At 41.2% G+C, this 17255-nt stretch overlaps 1 protein-coding gene across 1 annotated transcript in view; it reads right to left on the reverse strand.

Annotated features, from left to right (window-relative positions):
- CDH11 (cadherin 11) overlaps window positions 1–17255 on the reverse strand; it is a 169573-nt gene that overhangs the window by 40087 nt on the left and 112231 nt on the right. The window contains exons 4-6 of the mRNA XM_056135704.1: window positions 9674–9968; window positions 5907–6026; window positions 3639–3806 (exon numbers count right to left, since the gene is read on the reverse strand). Of these exons, the coding sequence (XP_055991679.1) occupies window positions 3639–3806; window positions 5907–6026; window positions 9674–9968 (583 nt within the window). The remainder of the gene's footprint in view (window positions 1–3638; window positions 3807–5906; window positions 6027–9673; window positions 9969–17255) is intronic.

The following is a 17255-nucleotide window of genomic DNA, read 5'->3' on the forward strand; positions in this document are numbered from 1 at the left end:
AAGGGCTAATCTCAATCAAGTTCTGGTACTCTGCTCATGCTAGGGGTCAAGCAGAGCTTGGGACTAAACTCAGAAATTGTACATTCTAGGCATATATTCCCTAATTATTGAGCTATCTCCTCAATCTGCATTTTCACGTTAAAAAAATTCTGTGTGGGGCTGGAGTGATAGTACAGCAGGGAGGGCATTTGCCTTGCATGCAGCCAGCCAGGGTTCAATCCTTGATATCCGTTGTGGTCCCCCAAGCACTGCCAGGAGTAATTTCTGAGTGAAGAGCCAGGAGTAACTCCTAAGCATTGCTGGGTGTGACCTCCCCAAAATTCTGTGTGATAAATCATAGAGAAACAAATTGTGTAAACCTTGCCTCTATCACTGAGGGTCTTGGGCAAATTACTTAAGCTTTATCTATTTTAAATTTTTAATGATTCTAGTACTCTATTTTTATGGGTACTTATAGTATTTGACTGAGAATATTTCAGTTTGGACCCATAGTCAACAAGATTTCATCATGTTGTCTATATCAAGGCCAGGTAGGAAGTTGGAGTCTCTGAATAGTTATCCATTTACATGAAGATTTAGGGAAAACTTCTGCTACAAACTTGTTTACCCCAAGTCTCAATTGAATTGAGGGCTAATGAACTGTATCTATCACAATGTAACTTTACTCTGTGGTTCTGTATGAGCAAGGGCATTAATAGTTCCTGCTAAGAATTCCACTTGCCTTTTTCTATCTTCCATACCAGATGAATTCATAGTGTGAACAATGGAGTATGAGTATTTTAGCAATACATGAGACTTAAACTAATCAGGAGTTGTTGATTCTGTGCCCGGTCAGGATAGCAGCCTTTCTCTGGGATCTGGTAGAAAGTAGTTGTGGTCTCACAGGTTTCTATTTGAATGTCCCTAAGGTTTGGATTGTTGTCTCTATATTCTTTTCTGTGATCGTGGTGCCTCTTCCTGGGGACATCTTTGTTTGCCTTCCTTGATTACTAATGAGCAATGTGTCATCTGCCTGGAAATAAACTTGCAAGCTGGAACAGTTACTCTTCTAACTTAAAAAAAAACACCTCCATGAGCAAATGCTAGCATCATTAGGACTATACTTCACTTGTGTCTATAACTATACATATATAAGCATACCTATGTTCAAATTCTGGCTTTGTTGTATTCTCTTATTGTTACTTTGTGGAATCTAGCTAGCTGTAAAATATAGGCTCTTGTAGAAATTTTTAATACTTACATCTAGTCATTCAATGATGGTAGTTGTTTTAATTCTAATCATTAATAATTATCCCACCCCTTTTTTATAGTTCTAGTGATTAAACTCAGGGCATCGCATGCAAGGCAAGTATTCTACTACTGAGTTAGAGTCCAAGTCTAAAGATAGACTTTTAAAATAATTTCTTCTCTAATGTTTCTCATTAGTCCTATAGGTGCTATAGAAGGACCATAAGGACCTCATGGGAAGGGGGGCGTTCCGGTCCGTCCTTCACGCCCTACCGAGGTCACCAGTTGCCCCCCACGAGCAGCTCTCCGGCACGGCCACGACTCCAGAGCACAGAAACCAATCTCTTAACTATCTAACTTTTAATATAAATACTTCCAGGGTTAATAAGTAAAATAGTAGAAATCCAAAACCGCACGGCCGCGATATCATTTAATTCTTAAACCCAGCTGTAGAGAGCAAATCATTTCACAACGCTCTTTCAGCGTGTCTGATTTGGGGGGTGGGGGGTCATAAACTCTAAATAATAATGGTGCATTTTTTATCGAAATAATGAATCTAGTCAAAGTAGATAGAGTGTTAACTAGAACTCATCTGCCTCACAGGAATTGGGAGGGTTGGGAAGTGGGGTTCTATTGGGGTTCGCAGTTAAAAATAAGTATTGTTAAAGGGAAATGTGTTTGATATTTACATGACTAAGACCTAAACCTGAAAGCTCTATAACTTTTCCCACAGTGATTCAATAAATAAATAAATTATATAAAAAATAATAATAACAATAATAATGATTAACATGTGTTGACAGATTATGTCAGGCACCATTGTAAGGTTTTTTTTTTTTTTTTTTTTTTTTAGATTTACAAATCTTTGTGCTTGAGTTTCGGTCATACAATGATCAAATACCCATCCCTCCACCAGTGCCCATTTCCTCCCACCCCCCCTCCCACCCTGCCTCTGTGGCAGGGCATTCCCCTTTGTTCTCTCTCTCCTTTTGGGTGTTGTGGTCTGCAAAAGAGGCATTGAGTGGCAATCATGTTCAGTCCATAGTCTACTTTCAACATGCATTTCCCCTCCTGGGAGGATCCTCCAAACACCTTTCATTTGGTGTTCCCTTCTCTATCTGAACTGCCCTTTCCCCTAGAATATCCGGCTGGCCTCTAAGTTATGGAGAAATCCTCCTGGTGTTGATCCCAGCTATTCTTAGATATTGATCTCATATTTTGTTGCTTTATATCCCCCAGATGAATGCAATTTTTCTATGTCTATCCCTCTCTTTCTGACTCATTTCTCTTAGCATGATACTTTTCATATTGTACCACTTGTATGTAAATTTCATGACTTCATCTTTTCTAAGAGCTACATAGTACTCCATTGTGTAGATGTACCAGAGTTTCTTTAACCAGTCATCTGTTCTTGGGCACTCAGGTTTCTTCCAGTTTCTGGCTATTGTAAAGAGTGCTGCAACCATTGTAAGGTTTTGCACTACCTAAATAAGCTCTAACAACATCTTAGTAATTATATCTTATTGAAGACTGTGTTTTTTTTAACAAATACCCTATATAATAACTCCAATCTTACATGATTTTCTTCAACATTACTTGGGTAGTTCTTCTTTAGAAACATGGGGTCTAGCAGAGCTCAACTTAAATTTAAGGCAGTTTTATCACTGTAGTGGAAATGATGCTATGTGATGTTCAAGTACAAGTCACAAAAGACAATGTAGTTTTGGTGAAGCTCTTGCTTCCAATACATATCCAATCCATTCCATGAAGAAATTTGCAAAGAGAGGGATGAAAGGCAAAATCCAACTTATCAGTCATGTGAGGAAGTCATTCTGGAAGTGACTCCTCAAGTCTCTTTCAAGATGTTCCTAGTTGAATCTGTGGAGGCAGAGATGCTTCTTTCTCACCGTTTTTCCCAATTTGCAGAATCATGACAAAAAATAATGATTATTACTGTTTCAGACCACAGAAGTTTTGGGTACTTTGTTACAAAGCTGATTCAGGTACTCTGATTTCCAGGTTATAAATGAGAACACTGAGACAAAAGGTTAATTAATTACCAGACTGACTCACTAGTTTCTAGTAAAAGATTGAACAAAATTGATTTTCTGTTTGTAGAGTCACAGGACTTTTAGCATCTCTTCTTTGTTCTCCATCTTAAGTGATGTTCTTTTTTCTTTGAAGGAAACATCGGTTTACAAGATTGTAAATGTTTGTATGTTTAAGGGCACAGCGTTACTGCCACACATCTTTGTTACTACTGTCTTGTTTTGAGTATTTTGAAAAAATGATATAAAAACCATGCATTTTTCTAGATGTATTGTTTGAATCTCAGTAACATGAGAAGGGTCAGAGAAGAGAGTGCTTGACATAGCAGCATTGCAAAGTGAAAGCCATGCCCACCTACTTACTCTGTGGAAACTTTGGTGGGTTGTCATTGACATCAGTCAGTGTGATCGTCACTTTGGTTGTCCCTGAGAGTCCACCCATGTGTCCACCCATGTCCTTGGCCTGGATCACTACGTGGTACTCCTCCTTGGCTTCCCTGTCCATGTTGGGAAGGGCAGTTCTGATGATGCCTGGTCAGGTAAGGAAGAAACATTATAGATACTCATTTATAATAACAACGACCAAATTAGGCATAGGAAGGAAAACTAATAAGGTAACCGTTCTCCCAGAAGTTTCTACCTTATGGTAATTAATAAAAAGCAGCCACACAAGGAGCATCATATTTCCTAGAAATTGTTGCAAGATTTAATATGGCATTAAGATGGCATATGTTATACATACTGGAGCATAAATTCAAATAATGAGCCCACTGTTCTCAGATATAGAACTGAAAATCCTTCAGACTTCAAAACTTAGGGTCCTGTGCATGAACAATATGGACAATGCATGACCAAACTCAAACTTTTGAACTGTCAGAAGAAACTATCACATGCTAATCTAAAGAAACATTTCTATGGGCCATAGAAGTGGGAGGTTGGTGTCACACAGTACATAAAAGTGCTAGTACTAATTTTTAGAAGAGTGAGCCAAATAGCTAAAATATTTTCACAATACTAAGTAAGCACTATCTACTACGAACTGTGTCTCAAATAAATAAATGAAGTACTGAGTTCTCTGCAGTCCCTGATTTTATACTGTGTATAAAAACCATGTGCACTCCAATCTCTTGGAAGTAATGTGCAAGCTCTTTCTATAGAAATAGCAACATTTATACTGGAAATAGAGCATGGAGGAAATGTTAAGCCCTTGTTCCACTTTTGGTGCTTCTACATTGCTCAGTAATATCCTTGAACATCCTGAGCCTTATTTCCCCATTAAAAAACTTTGTAGTTTCAAGATGGAGGTTCATAGCCATGAGTCCTTAAAACAGAGAATGTTACAAGTAGAACTCTGCCTTTAGTGTCATTACAAGACAAGATGAAATCTCACATTTATTCTTGATTAATCTGGGAAGGCTAAAAGGCAATGTATTTAATCAAGTCAAAGAACACACTTCCACAATAATTTGTGTTGTGAAGCAAAGTGGATACAATAAACAATTAATAGAATTGGAAGTGATGTTCATAAATAAGTGGAAGTTGTATCTGCTATCCAATCTAACTATCTCCTTGGCAGACTACAATAAACCTATAAATGTATCTATAAACATATATCAACATCATGTATACGTAACTATATAAATATAAAGAAAACATAAAAATATGCTTCCTATTAGATAAATACATGAAATTTAGATAAGTGACTAAAATTTAGCTATAAGTATATCAAATAATTTGTAAACATCATTAATGGTGCAGGGGGAATAATATAGGAAACATGGGTGTTTGGGGATAAAATTGTGGATTGTAGTTTCAAGGGATTTTAGCATCTGTCCTAATAAAGGATTTCTAGAATCAAATTTGGCCTTAAAAAAGAGAAGTATTTTGCTTTGGGTTGTTCCTTCTACTTCCTCTCTTGCTTGCTGTTTGGTTTCTGTGAAGTACTCTGAGCTTCATTCTGAATGTAGACGCCTGAGGGAAGTCTAGAGGTCAGCCCAGCCATTCGTGTTTTGTTTTATTTTATTTTCGCTTTTTGGGTCACACCCGGTGATGCGCAGGGGTTACTCCTGGCTCTGTACTCAGGAATTACTCCTGGCAGTGCTCCAGGAACCATATGGGATGCTGAACCCAAGTCAGCTGCATGCAAGGCAAAGGGCCTACCTGCTGTGCTATCGCACCAGCCCCCCCCCCCCCCCCAGCCATTCTTGACCATTGGCACCTACTCCCACCAGTCCCCTCAGGCTTCAGGAGCTACCTGTTCCTATCCTTCCTGTGTTTTTTATTTTTCATTTAGATCCAGAGTTTAAATTTAAAAGACTAAAAAATGAAGACTCAAGATAAATTCCTAGGCTTAGATTCAACTTTAAGAGCTTTTATTTAATATTCTTTATGTCTTGTGACATAATGAAATAAAGGCAGAAATAATAATATATGGTTAAATGTCCATACTAAATAGAATTTTCTCATTAAATTCAATGGCAGCTGGCTCATGGCAGGTGCCTACTTTGTGTCTAGGGCTCGCAAGCCCTCTGAGAATCTCAGTGGGAACACTGAGAATCAAAGGGCTAGAGTGAGCAGGCCTGGTTACCTTCTTTCCTCTGTGTTACACGTCACAAAGACAATGTGTAGTACCTGTCTGTGCTTCTACTGAGAAGTAAGGCTGTCCTTCCAGGATGCTGTATACTAACTTGGCGCTGTTCCCATAGGTGGGATCATCTGCGTCTGATGCCGTCACCTGGATCACTGACGTCCCTTAAAATTGAAAGAAAATGAATTAGCCCCACACACTCAGCTCTTTGGGTGGGGTTCTACTTTAAATAGTTTTACCCCAAAATTAAAAACAGAGCAGAACCCCATAACGATTCAGCATGTTGCTATGTTGAAATGTTATATAAATGCCCTTCCTTCTCACTTTCCCCTTTCTTCCATTCTTCCTTCTTCCCTCCCTCCCTTCTATCTTCCTTATGCCTGTATTTTTAATGTAAACATGCTCAGGCTTAGAAGATATCTCTAAGGGTTGATCCTCAGCAGTGTTATGTTCCCCAGCACTACTAGGTTAGCCCCGTTGGTCCCCAGCCCTGGCAGAATGAACTAGGTGACTTGAATACTAGTGGGGTTGTCTTGGTGGCTCCCAGCACTGTGAAGACCCTAGACACTTCATTACTGAACCAAAGCACTGGCCATCAGCCTGCAGTGCAAGCTTATCTCAAGGGGAGAGGCCCCAACCTCTACTGGGATACCACCCCCAACCCTGGAAGAGAACACTCTGCAAACAGAGTGTGTCCTGTTGTGTTTGCAGTTAAATAATAACATAAGCTTTGTTGCAAAAGCATTCTAAGACCATGCAATGGGAATGTTCAGTGTATCAAATAATTAAATAAAAATTTTCCCAAAGAGTATAATAAAGGGTAATTAATGATGAATTGCTTTTCGTGAAAGGACAGAGTGCACTCTTCCATCTGTAGCAGAGCAATAAATACATCATTTTATTGTTGCTTTGCTTGTAATAAAATGGCTGCTAATACTACATTTTAATTAATTTATGGCTATAAATATTGTACAGAATGTTGTTCCCTACTGGCATGAAAATTGCATCTTCCCACCTCTGTCGGGTCTGGTAGTCAAATAGCGGAAACCAGCAGCAGACAGCTGGTGAGCTCGAGGGCGTGCACTTGTGGGTCAGAATGCAAAGACATTTGGGAATTGAAGGAAGATGGGATTCTCGTTTTTCTTTCAAAAGGAAAGCTCTGTACTTTGCTGGTACAGTTATCTATGGGCAGGGCATGTTGGGCTTCAGAACTAGAGGAGAGATGGCTGGACGGTGAGAATTGGTCACTAGAGAATTCCTCTGTGCCAAGTCCTGTTGGGGGCATACTCCCTGTGTTTGCCAACATTTCTCGGCCTTTAGTTATACGTCCTATACTTGTGAAACAGTGAGAGTAAGAAGTATGAAGATTTGCGATCTATTTTGCAAAGTGGGTCACTACCAAAGTTGGGAGTCCCATCCAGCGGCCTCCACCAACCAAACCAAAGTTCTTCCTATAGTGCTTGAGAGCTTTTTTTCACCACATGCAAATCACTGGTTGCAACCTTGTAGGTGCATGGAAGGTTTTGACAATCTTTTAATTACATACAAGGTTGTCAGTGATTTGCGTGTGGCTAAAGAAAGCTCTCACATTTCTCTTCTGGAAGTCATCATCTTGTACATTTTTTTCTTTTGGTTTCTAGGCCACACACAGTGGTGCTCCAGACCTAATCCTGGCTCTGTGCCCACTTTAGTTGCACCTGGAGATGATATGTGTTACAAGGGTTTGAACCTGGGTTGACTATGTGCAAGGGAAATGCCTTACCCTCTGTACTATTGCTCTAGCTCTATTTGATGCAGTTTTTCCCAAAAAGCTCTTCCTAAATAAACAGGCACAATTCTAGAGGCATACAGAGGAGAATAGGATCTCTTATCTACCATCGTGCAATAGCTATGGAAATAATTAACTTTCTTCACTTAGATTACTACTAGAACTCCATTAAATACCTTATGGCTTTTGGTGTTTTATTTCTGTTTGGCTTAACCCTCATCCTAGAAAACTAAGAACAATGTAAGAATTGTGTGGTCCAAGACTGGGCTTTATTCTAATCCAGTACTCACAACAGTGGTGATAGAAATCCTAGATGCTATGTGGTACGAGCAATAGTAGAGCAGGTAGCATATTTGCCTTGTACACAGAGGACCTGGGTTCAGTCCCTGGCAACCTGCATATTTCCCCATGTATAGCTAGCAGTGATTTCTGAGTGTAGAGCCAGGAGTTAGCCTTGAGCACCTCCAAGTGTGCCCCCCCAAAATAATAATAACAACAACAAAGTCTAGATGTTATTCCAAAAATGTTCCAAATGATGGGGAAATTGAAAATTCTTCTAAAGTACCCCTTTTGGTAACCACTCCCGTCTTTCATGATTCAATGCCTGACACTATATATGGATTTATTTGATGTTCACTGTTTCTCATGAAGAAATTTCAATCCAATACCAAAAGATACAAAATTGAGCAGGGAAGAGAAAGAGAAGAGGCAATAAATGGTTTTGTCTGATTTATATGAAATATAAGCAGAGCTCAACTATACCTACGAGGCTGTGTTTAGTTTCACAGGCTCTGTAAAAAAAGTGAAAGCTTCTGACTCTAGCATCACTTCTGCTGCTAACCCATAAGAGCAGGTTGATTGCCATTCTTTACACTTGGCTTTCTCCTCTGTAAAATGGGTATCCTGGCCCTGGTGAGTCTTTAATTATCCTGAACTTTTAATCTCAGGTGCATATTACTACACTCATTCCTTAAGCAGAAAGAAAGAAAGAAAGAAAGAAAGAAAGAAAGAAAGAAAGAAAGAAAGAGAAAAAAAGAGCCTGCTCACAATTTGAAAGATAAATTTTTCTATAAAAAGCAAATTTCAGAGATGGAGAGATAGTTACAGTTGGTAGGGGGCTTGCTTTGCATGTGGCACACCCAGGTTCAATCCCCAGAATCCCATATGGTCCCCAGAACCCTCCAGGAATTATTCCTAAGCCCAGAACGAGGGGTAAAAAGTCCTGAGCACTGCCAGATGTGGCTCCAAACCAAAAACACTCAAAAAACAAGTTTCTCAAAGTCCAGAAAATTCCAAGTGAAGGCTTCTGCTAGCAGAAGATGGCTATTTGAAGAAATCTTGAGAGAAATATTTTACCAATTCAGTGTGTCTCTATAAAGAATGAAAAGTCATGCCTAACTGCTGAATTATTTTAATAGATGGTGACACAGTATCATGGTTAAGAGTGCTCTCTGGATCGACTTAATAGCTCAGATGACCTTAGGTAAATTAGTTAATCTGCTTCTGGCTTGGGTTTCCCATCTGCAAAATATGTCAAATAGGACTTATCTCATTGCAAAGACAAATCATTGCAAAATGAAATGCAATGGCGCATGTAAATCATTAATTAGGGCAATGCCTCCATGTAACAAATATCATCACCACTCTTGCTTACTGAGTAGCCACATGCCCTAGTGACTGACTACATATCATTTCTAAGCCCAAACACTAGAAATTGTTACTTCCATCTTACAGAGGAGGAAATTCTGACTAAGATAATAGACTGGTTCAAAGTTAATAAGCATCAAAGCTAGGATTACCTGGATTTAGTCAATGTATTCCCACTCCTCCATCCCTCCTCATCATTCTTAAGGTAGATTTTAAATCCTCAAGTTCTTTTGAAATATTTGAGATTTCAGCTACACATAAGAAATGCTTTTGTTTGCTAGTTGGCCATTGAAGAGATAGAACACATTCTACTCCCTGATCCGGGAGACTAGGCACCAGGCCACCCTCTCCCCAACAGAGACTGAGCGTAGAACAGGCCTCCCCAGCTATACACACCCACGTTAGACCTCTCTGGCACGTTGGCATGATATGTCTCATGCAGGAACTCAGGAGGGTTGTCATTAATGTCCTGGACCTTGACGATGAATTCTGATGGTGGCTCTAGTGGCCTGTTGGTGTCCCTGTCCACTGCCTGAGCCATCAGCGTGTACTGGGCTCTCTCCTCTCGGTCCAATGTCTTGGTGGCATGGATGTTCCCTGATTTGTCGTCAATCACAAAAATGGTTCCAGCTCCTTCACCTGAGAGAATGTATTTAATGTTCCCATCACCAGAGTCGATGTCAGAATGAAGCTAGGGAAAAAGAAACCAAGATTTGTAAATTCATGAGGGATTCAAGAGTGCTGTATGCTGTAAAAAGCTGAATGCAAACACACACACACACACACACACACACTTGTGCATGCATATACACAACCATAAAAAAAATGACATTTTTGAGAAAGTCATTGCCTTGTCTGAGGTCACACAGCAATGAAGCTAGGAATGCAAATATTTTTTCTTAATTCTAAACTTGATGCTTTCCTTCCACTTTTCCCACATATATGTGCAGAAACAAAATATAGACAAAATATTGATCAATTTTTGAAAGAAATATTGTGGATTATAAGAATAAAGTGAAAACATGTATGCATCAATTCTTTTCTATTCAATATTCTGTTCTTTCATGTCTCCAACTCAGAGACAAACGTTAGTATCAGTTTCTTGAAAATATTCTAAGCCAAGGTCTCTGCATATGCAAGAATATTTATACAGAAACACAAGCATTTCAGCTTTTGCATTTTGGGTCACATCCAGAAATGCTCAGAGTTTACTCCTGACCGTGAACTCAGGAATCTCTCCTAGCCATGATCTGGGGCCAGATGGGATGCTGGGGATTGAACCCAGGTCAGTTGCATGCAAAGCAAATGCAGTTTCCTGCAGCACTAACTTCCTTGCCCTCCTTTCTTGTCCAGTCTCTCTTTCTGCAGCTTTTCTTTTCTTTTCTTTTTAAATTGAATCACTGTGAGTACACAGTTACAAAACTGTTCATGTTTGGATTTCAGTAATACAATGTTCTATCACCCATCTTTCTGACAGTGTACATTTTCTACCACGAGTATCCCCAAATTCCCCCCTGCCACCTGCCAAATCCTATCATTCTGCCTCTATGGCAAGCATTTTTCTTCTTTCCTTTTAATCTGAATTCTTCTGCCCTCATAATTACCACACCATATTTGATGGGATTCAGACAGTAGGCAACAAAACCATACAGAGAAATATATATATATATATATATATATATATATATATATATATATTGGAGGGCCCAGCAAGCTACCAAGAGTATCATGCCTGCACAAGCAGAGCCTGGCAATCTCCCCATGGCATATTGGATAGGCCAAAAACAGTAACAATAACAGGTCTCATTCCCCTGACCCTGAAAGAGCCTCCAATCGTTGGGAAAGATGAGTAAGGAGAGGCTGCTAAAATCTCAGGCTGGACAGCATTCAGCCGAAGAGAAGGACAACATGGAGGGCAGGATCCACAGATCCCGAAGGAAAAAAAAAACAGGTTCCAAAAAGAGCCGAGATCATCGGGTAGCCCCAGATGGGGTAGGTACCGCATCCCGCCTCCCCCAGATGGAACCCCAGTGACCAGAAGCCTCTACAACCACAGCTCGAGTATGCGGGAACTAGGACTTTTCCTCAAAACCGTGCGGCCGCGGACATCTCTCTATATACAAAGTGATCCATGGGAAGTAAACCACCCAACGTTTCTCTCTGAAAATCATAGTTAAGTTTGGAGCACGGCCACAGCCCCAGAAACACAAGGACTTAATGCATAACCCAGCAGCTTGGAGCAGAAAAGTGAACGGGCTATGCGTTAATCCAGGACATCAAGACTGTCCGGAAGGGAAAGGGTATTGCCCCATTCGCCCTCTCCTCTCTGGAAAGAAAGATGGCGGCCACATGGGAGCCTTGTGGACAGCAGGCATGAGCCAGGGGAGTGGGGGCGACTAAAACCTCATGGGAAGGGGGGTGTTCCGGTCTGTCCTTCACACCCTACCGAGGTCACCAGTTGCCCCCCACGAGCGGCTCTCCAGCACGGCCACAGCCCCAGAAGCACAAGGACTTAATGCAGAACCCAGCAGCTTGGAGCAGAAAAGTGAAAGGACTATGCGTTAATCCAGGCCATCATGTCTGCCCGGAGGGGAAAGGGTGTTGGTCCCTTCCGCCCTCCTCCCTCTGGAAAGAAAGATGGCGGCCACATGGGACAGCCTTGTGGACAGCTGGTATGAGCCGGGGGTGTGGGGGCAACTAAAACCTCATGGGAAGGGGGGGCGTTCCGGTCCGTCCTTCACGCCCTACCGAGGTCACCAGTTGCCCCTCACGAGCGGCTCTCCAGCACGGCCACAGCCCCAGAAACACGAGGACTTAATGCAGAACCCAGCAGCTTGGAGCAGAAAAGTGAAAGGACTATGCGTTAATCCAGGCCATCATGTCTGCCCAGAGGGGAAAGGGTGTTGGTCCCTTCCGCCCTCCTCCCTCTGGAAAGAAAGATGGCGGCCACATGGGACAGCCTTGTGGACAGCTGGTATGAGCCGGGGGTGTGGGGGCAACTAAAACCTCATGGGAAGGGGGGCGTTCCGGTCCGTCCTTCACGCCCTACCGAAGTCACCAGTTGCCCCCCACGAGCGGTTCTCCAGCACGGTCACAGCCCCAGAAGCACAAGGACTTAATGCAGAACCTGGCAGCTTGGAGCAGAAAAGTGAACGGACTATGCGTTAATCCAGGCCATCAAGTCTGCCGGAGGGGAAAGGGTGTTGCCCCATTCGCCCTCTCTTCTCTGGAAAGAAGGATGGCGGCTGCATGGGAGCCTTGTGGACAGCAGGTATGAGCCGGGGGAGTGGGGGCGACTAAAACCTCATGGGAAGGGGGGCGTTTCAGTCCGCCCTTCACGCCCTACCGAGGCCACCATTTGCCCCCCACTAGCGGCTCTCCAGCACGGCCATGTCTCCAGAGCACAGAAACCAATTTCTTAACTATCTGACTTTCAGTAGAAACACTTCCAGGGTCAATAAGTAAAATAGTAGAAATCCAAAACCAACATATAATTCTTGAACCCAGCTGTAGAAAGCAAATCACTTCACAATGCTTTTTCAGCATGTCTGAATTGAGGGGTGGTAAACTCTAAATAATAGTGGTGAATCTTTTATTGAAACAATGAATCTAATCAAAGCAGATAGAGTGTTAACTAGAATTCATCTGCCCCACAGGGATTGGGAGGGGTGGGGTGGGGTTTTATTGGGGTTCTTCATGGTAAAAAATAAGTTTTGGTAAAGGGAAATGTGTTTGATATTTGCATGACTGAGACCTAAACCTGAAAGCTTTGTAACCTTTCCCACGGTGATTCAATAAATAAATTAAAAAAAAATTTCCTTGAAAGGCTAAAAAAATAAATAAATAAATAAATAAAAATTTAAAAAAAAAATCTCAGGCTGGGAGGAATAGAGACGTTACTGGTGCCAGCGTGAGTAAATCTAGAAACAATGGGATGACAGTGATACAATGATACTTCTGCCCTCATTATGCCCTTTGAGGAAAAAGATAAATATCACTTCCACCACTTACATTCAGTTTCAAGAATGACCTTTAAAACGCCTGGGTATGCCCATTACATGAGATAACTCACCTGAAAGCATAAAGCTTTAGTCAAATAACACTTATAATTGACACACATTATTGCCATTGAACTTTAGGAATGTGTATCATTAGGAATGTGTATCATTTGTATTATTAAGAATGATACAAATCATATCATTATCTATTATTATGAAACGATACCTAGATCTTACTCAGAGTCACAAAGCAAAATAAAACACATTGCTTTTTTAAAGATCCAATTTTACCAAGAAATATCCAATGAATTTACTGAGCCTCAGTGAAACAACAAATATTTCAGCTCAGGGTACAAGTCAGAAAGACCATTTGTTTTAGTCTAGAGTGCTCTTTGGTATGGATATGGGAAGAAAGGGACTCTCTTTCATTGTTGGTGGGAATGCCAAATGGTCCACTCTTTTTGGAAAACAATGTGGGCATTCCTTCAAAAACTAGAAAATGAGATTCCAAATGACCCCACAATACCACTTCTGGGAACATATCCCAAGGGTGCAAAAAGGCACAGTAGAATTGACATCTTCACCTGTATATTCATTGCAATACTATTCACAATAGCCAGAATCTGGAAACAACCCAAGTGCCAGAGAACTGATGATTGGTTAAAAAAATAGTAAATGTACACAATGGAATACTATGCAGATGTTAGGAAAGATGAATTCGTAAAATCTTCTTATAAGTTCATGGTCAGGGAGAGTATCATGCTAAGTGAAATGAGTCAGAATGAGAGGGACAGACATAGAATGACTGAACTCATTTGTGGAATACAAAATAACATATTATGAGACTGACACCCCAGGACAGTAGAGACAATGGCCATTGTTGGAAGCCTGTCTCATGAGCTGGGGGAGAAGGCAGCTGGAATAGAGAAGGGATCACTAAGTCAATGATGGTTGGAGGAATCATTCTGGATGGGAGATATGTACTGAAAGTAAAAGATCGAATGTGATAGCCTCTCAGTATCTATACTGCAAACCATAATGCTCCAAAGTAGAGAGAGTGTATGCAGGAAATTGTCTGCCATAGAGGAAGGGTTGGGAATGGGAAAATACTGGAGACATTGGTGGTAGAAATGTACACTGGTGGATGGATTGGTGTTTGATCATTGTTATGACTGAAACTCAAACGTGAGAGTTTTATAACTGTAGCTCATGGTGATTCAATAAAAAAATGAAAAAAAAGAAAAAGGCAAAAACCAAAACACAACAAGAACATACTTTCTTTCCAAGTTATATATAATAAACCATGTTATCACAAAAATTAAGGTTAATATTTTTGTGAGTAAAATGTGAAGCTAAATAATGCTCCAGCCCACCCCACCACCACCCCATGAACAGAATTTCTGCAAACTTATACAAGTTTCTCCAATGAAAACCTTTATTACACATAAGTTTGGGGAGCTCTGGAGAAACTGAATAGATTTTATTTATTTCATGATCAATGAGATCAATGAAACCTTTGAAAAACATATTACTCCTGATATCTGCTTTTTTGTTTTCAGCTATGAAAGTTGCATAGCAATTGCTTCCCTTTCTCCTCCTACACAGATGACCAGTGCAACTGAGGAAATCAATTAGTTTCCACACCAAAAGGAGTCTGGGAAACCATTCAAAGCAATCAAGGGACCCAGGGTTGAGGCAGACACAGCCCAGCCCTAAGTGCATTGGCTGCCTGGTCCCCCTCTGTAAAACATACTCTGTATTTTGTACCAGACAGCTGAAGGCCCCAGCTTTGCCAAATTTCAGTACTTATTTATTTTACTTCATTTTTTTAGCCAGAGCACCTAGGGTGCTGAACCTTGAAGGTTGTAAACTCAAAGTTTCTTAGGTATCAAGCCATGTATATCTATCATCTTGCCCTAATTATGGGGAACTGGGTAGCAGCATTATCTCCCAAGGGAGCCCCATGGAATCCAGCCATTTTCTTTCTTTAACCCCGACCCCAAACTGCTATGTGACTCCTTTTCAGGGACCTAGATTAAAAAATTCCTCACACTTTCCTTCTCTGCTTTCCTTATTCTCCCGTTCTGTAGGCATGACAACTGCTTGTTCCAGAGAGAGGCTGAAATTGCTCCCCACTCTCGTCTCTTCTGCAATCCCTGTCACTAGCACACACACACACTGCTCCCCACTGCTGAGAAAGTCCCCAAGGCAGAGGTTCTATTTTCTCAGAACAATTCATGCACAGCTCCCCACATTGTTCAAGCTGCACAGCCCCTGCCCTGGCTGAAGTTCCTTCTTCCTTTCTGGGCATGGAGCCCATCTTCTCAGTGTAGAGGTTTCTACATGCCAATTTGTTTCTCTGTGTTCCATTTCCCAAGTCTACTTCTATTTTGGGTATGCTCTTCCCATTCAGGGAATAAGCAAAATTCCTTTGGTGCATCTCTTCGAAGAGATGTGTCCCCCACCTTGGACAGTAGGACTGGGATATTAAGAGGAACCTCCTCCTGAGAAGTCAATTATACAACTCTGCAATGCAGCTCTCGGCTTAATGAACAACTATGAGAACTTTCTCCAAATCTCTGAGAATCAGATCTTAGCACCCCTCCAGTGGACTCACCTCTTTCCCCTTCACTGTATAATCCTTGATTATATTTCAGGCCACAGTTATTTATTTATGTTTGGTATTGTGAGTCACACTGCCAGTGCTCAGAGCTTACTCCTAGCTCTTAGCTCGTGGATAAATCCTGGTGGTTCTCTGAGGACTATAAATCATGATAAGGATCGAACCAGATGGGTCATGGGCAAAGCAGGTATCTAATCCCTTATTTTATCTCTGTGGCTCAAATTACTATTTTAGTTCTCCATGAAACCTTCCTTCATTCCTCCCAATATCCATCTTGTAAATTCCAATAACTTTGCAATGAGGTTCTTTATTAACCCGCTTCTCATTTTTTGTATATTTGTGTGTCTGCATGCATGCCCACACTTGTTGTCATGGCTTCACATCTGTTTTTCATTAATGTCTGAATTCTTGCAGCCAAGGGCTGTTTTAGCCTATCCTTCCTTTTACTAGCTCTGCTCCTGCACATGGTGGGGTTTCCATCCTTCTGTATGTGGACACGTGGCTCCTTCACTATCTGGACACCCAGATAATAACAGTATCCTCTGTCTATCCTCTGCCTTACCACAAATGATCACAGGCACTCAGAGTTTCAGATGTGATTTGCCTTCTACCTTGTTTCGAAGGGAGGATATGGAGAATAGTGCCAGAGTGCTCAAGCCTTCCCAAGTGCTTTTTGCCATCCTTAAGCCACTTAAAACCCCACTTATTCTCGCAACACAGCCACTCATCTTATGAAATATTTACAGAGACTTTCTACATGGGAACACTGGGGTGATAGTGTTCCAAAGGGCAAGGTGTTTGGGATTCTTCTGCAAGAGACAGACAAACATGCAAATAAAAACAGGATAGTGATGACTTTGAAGAGGACAGAAGATTAGGAGAACATAAAGGAGGGACATCAAGGTTGGGGTTATGGTGTGGAAGGGAAAATGCTCCCTGGTGGGAAAGCAGAGATAACCCTAATGATCATTTCAGTTTATTGGTAAATTCCATTTCCCTTAAAAATGGAATTTCTGTAGGGCAACAGTAAGTGGACAACAGTTTCTTTTTTTTTTTTCTCTTTTTGAGTCACACCTGGCGATGCACAGGGTTTACTCCTGTCTCATGCACTCAGAAATTACTCCTGGCAGTGCCTCAGGAATCATATGAGATGCTGGGGATCGAACCCGGGTCAGCCACATGCAAGGCAAATACCCTACCCGCCCTGTTATAACTCCAGCCCCAACAACAGTTTTCTTTATATGGATAAGTACATGCATTAAAAACGGATAACAAGGTTGGGAGGATGGATGAGAAATGGTTTTAGCAATTCTGCAATTTTTTTCTCAGATGGCCAAAGTATAGGGATTTCCTGCCT

The sequence above is a fragment of the Sorex fumeus genome, unplaced genomic scaffold (genome assembly GCF_029834395.1).
Source record: "Sorex fumeus unplaced genomic scaffold, SorFum_2.1 ptg000122l, whole genome shotgun sequence".
Classification (NCBI taxonomy): domain Eukaryota; kingdom Metazoa; phylum Chordata; class Mammalia; order Eulipotyphla; family Soricidae; genus Sorex; species Sorex fumeus.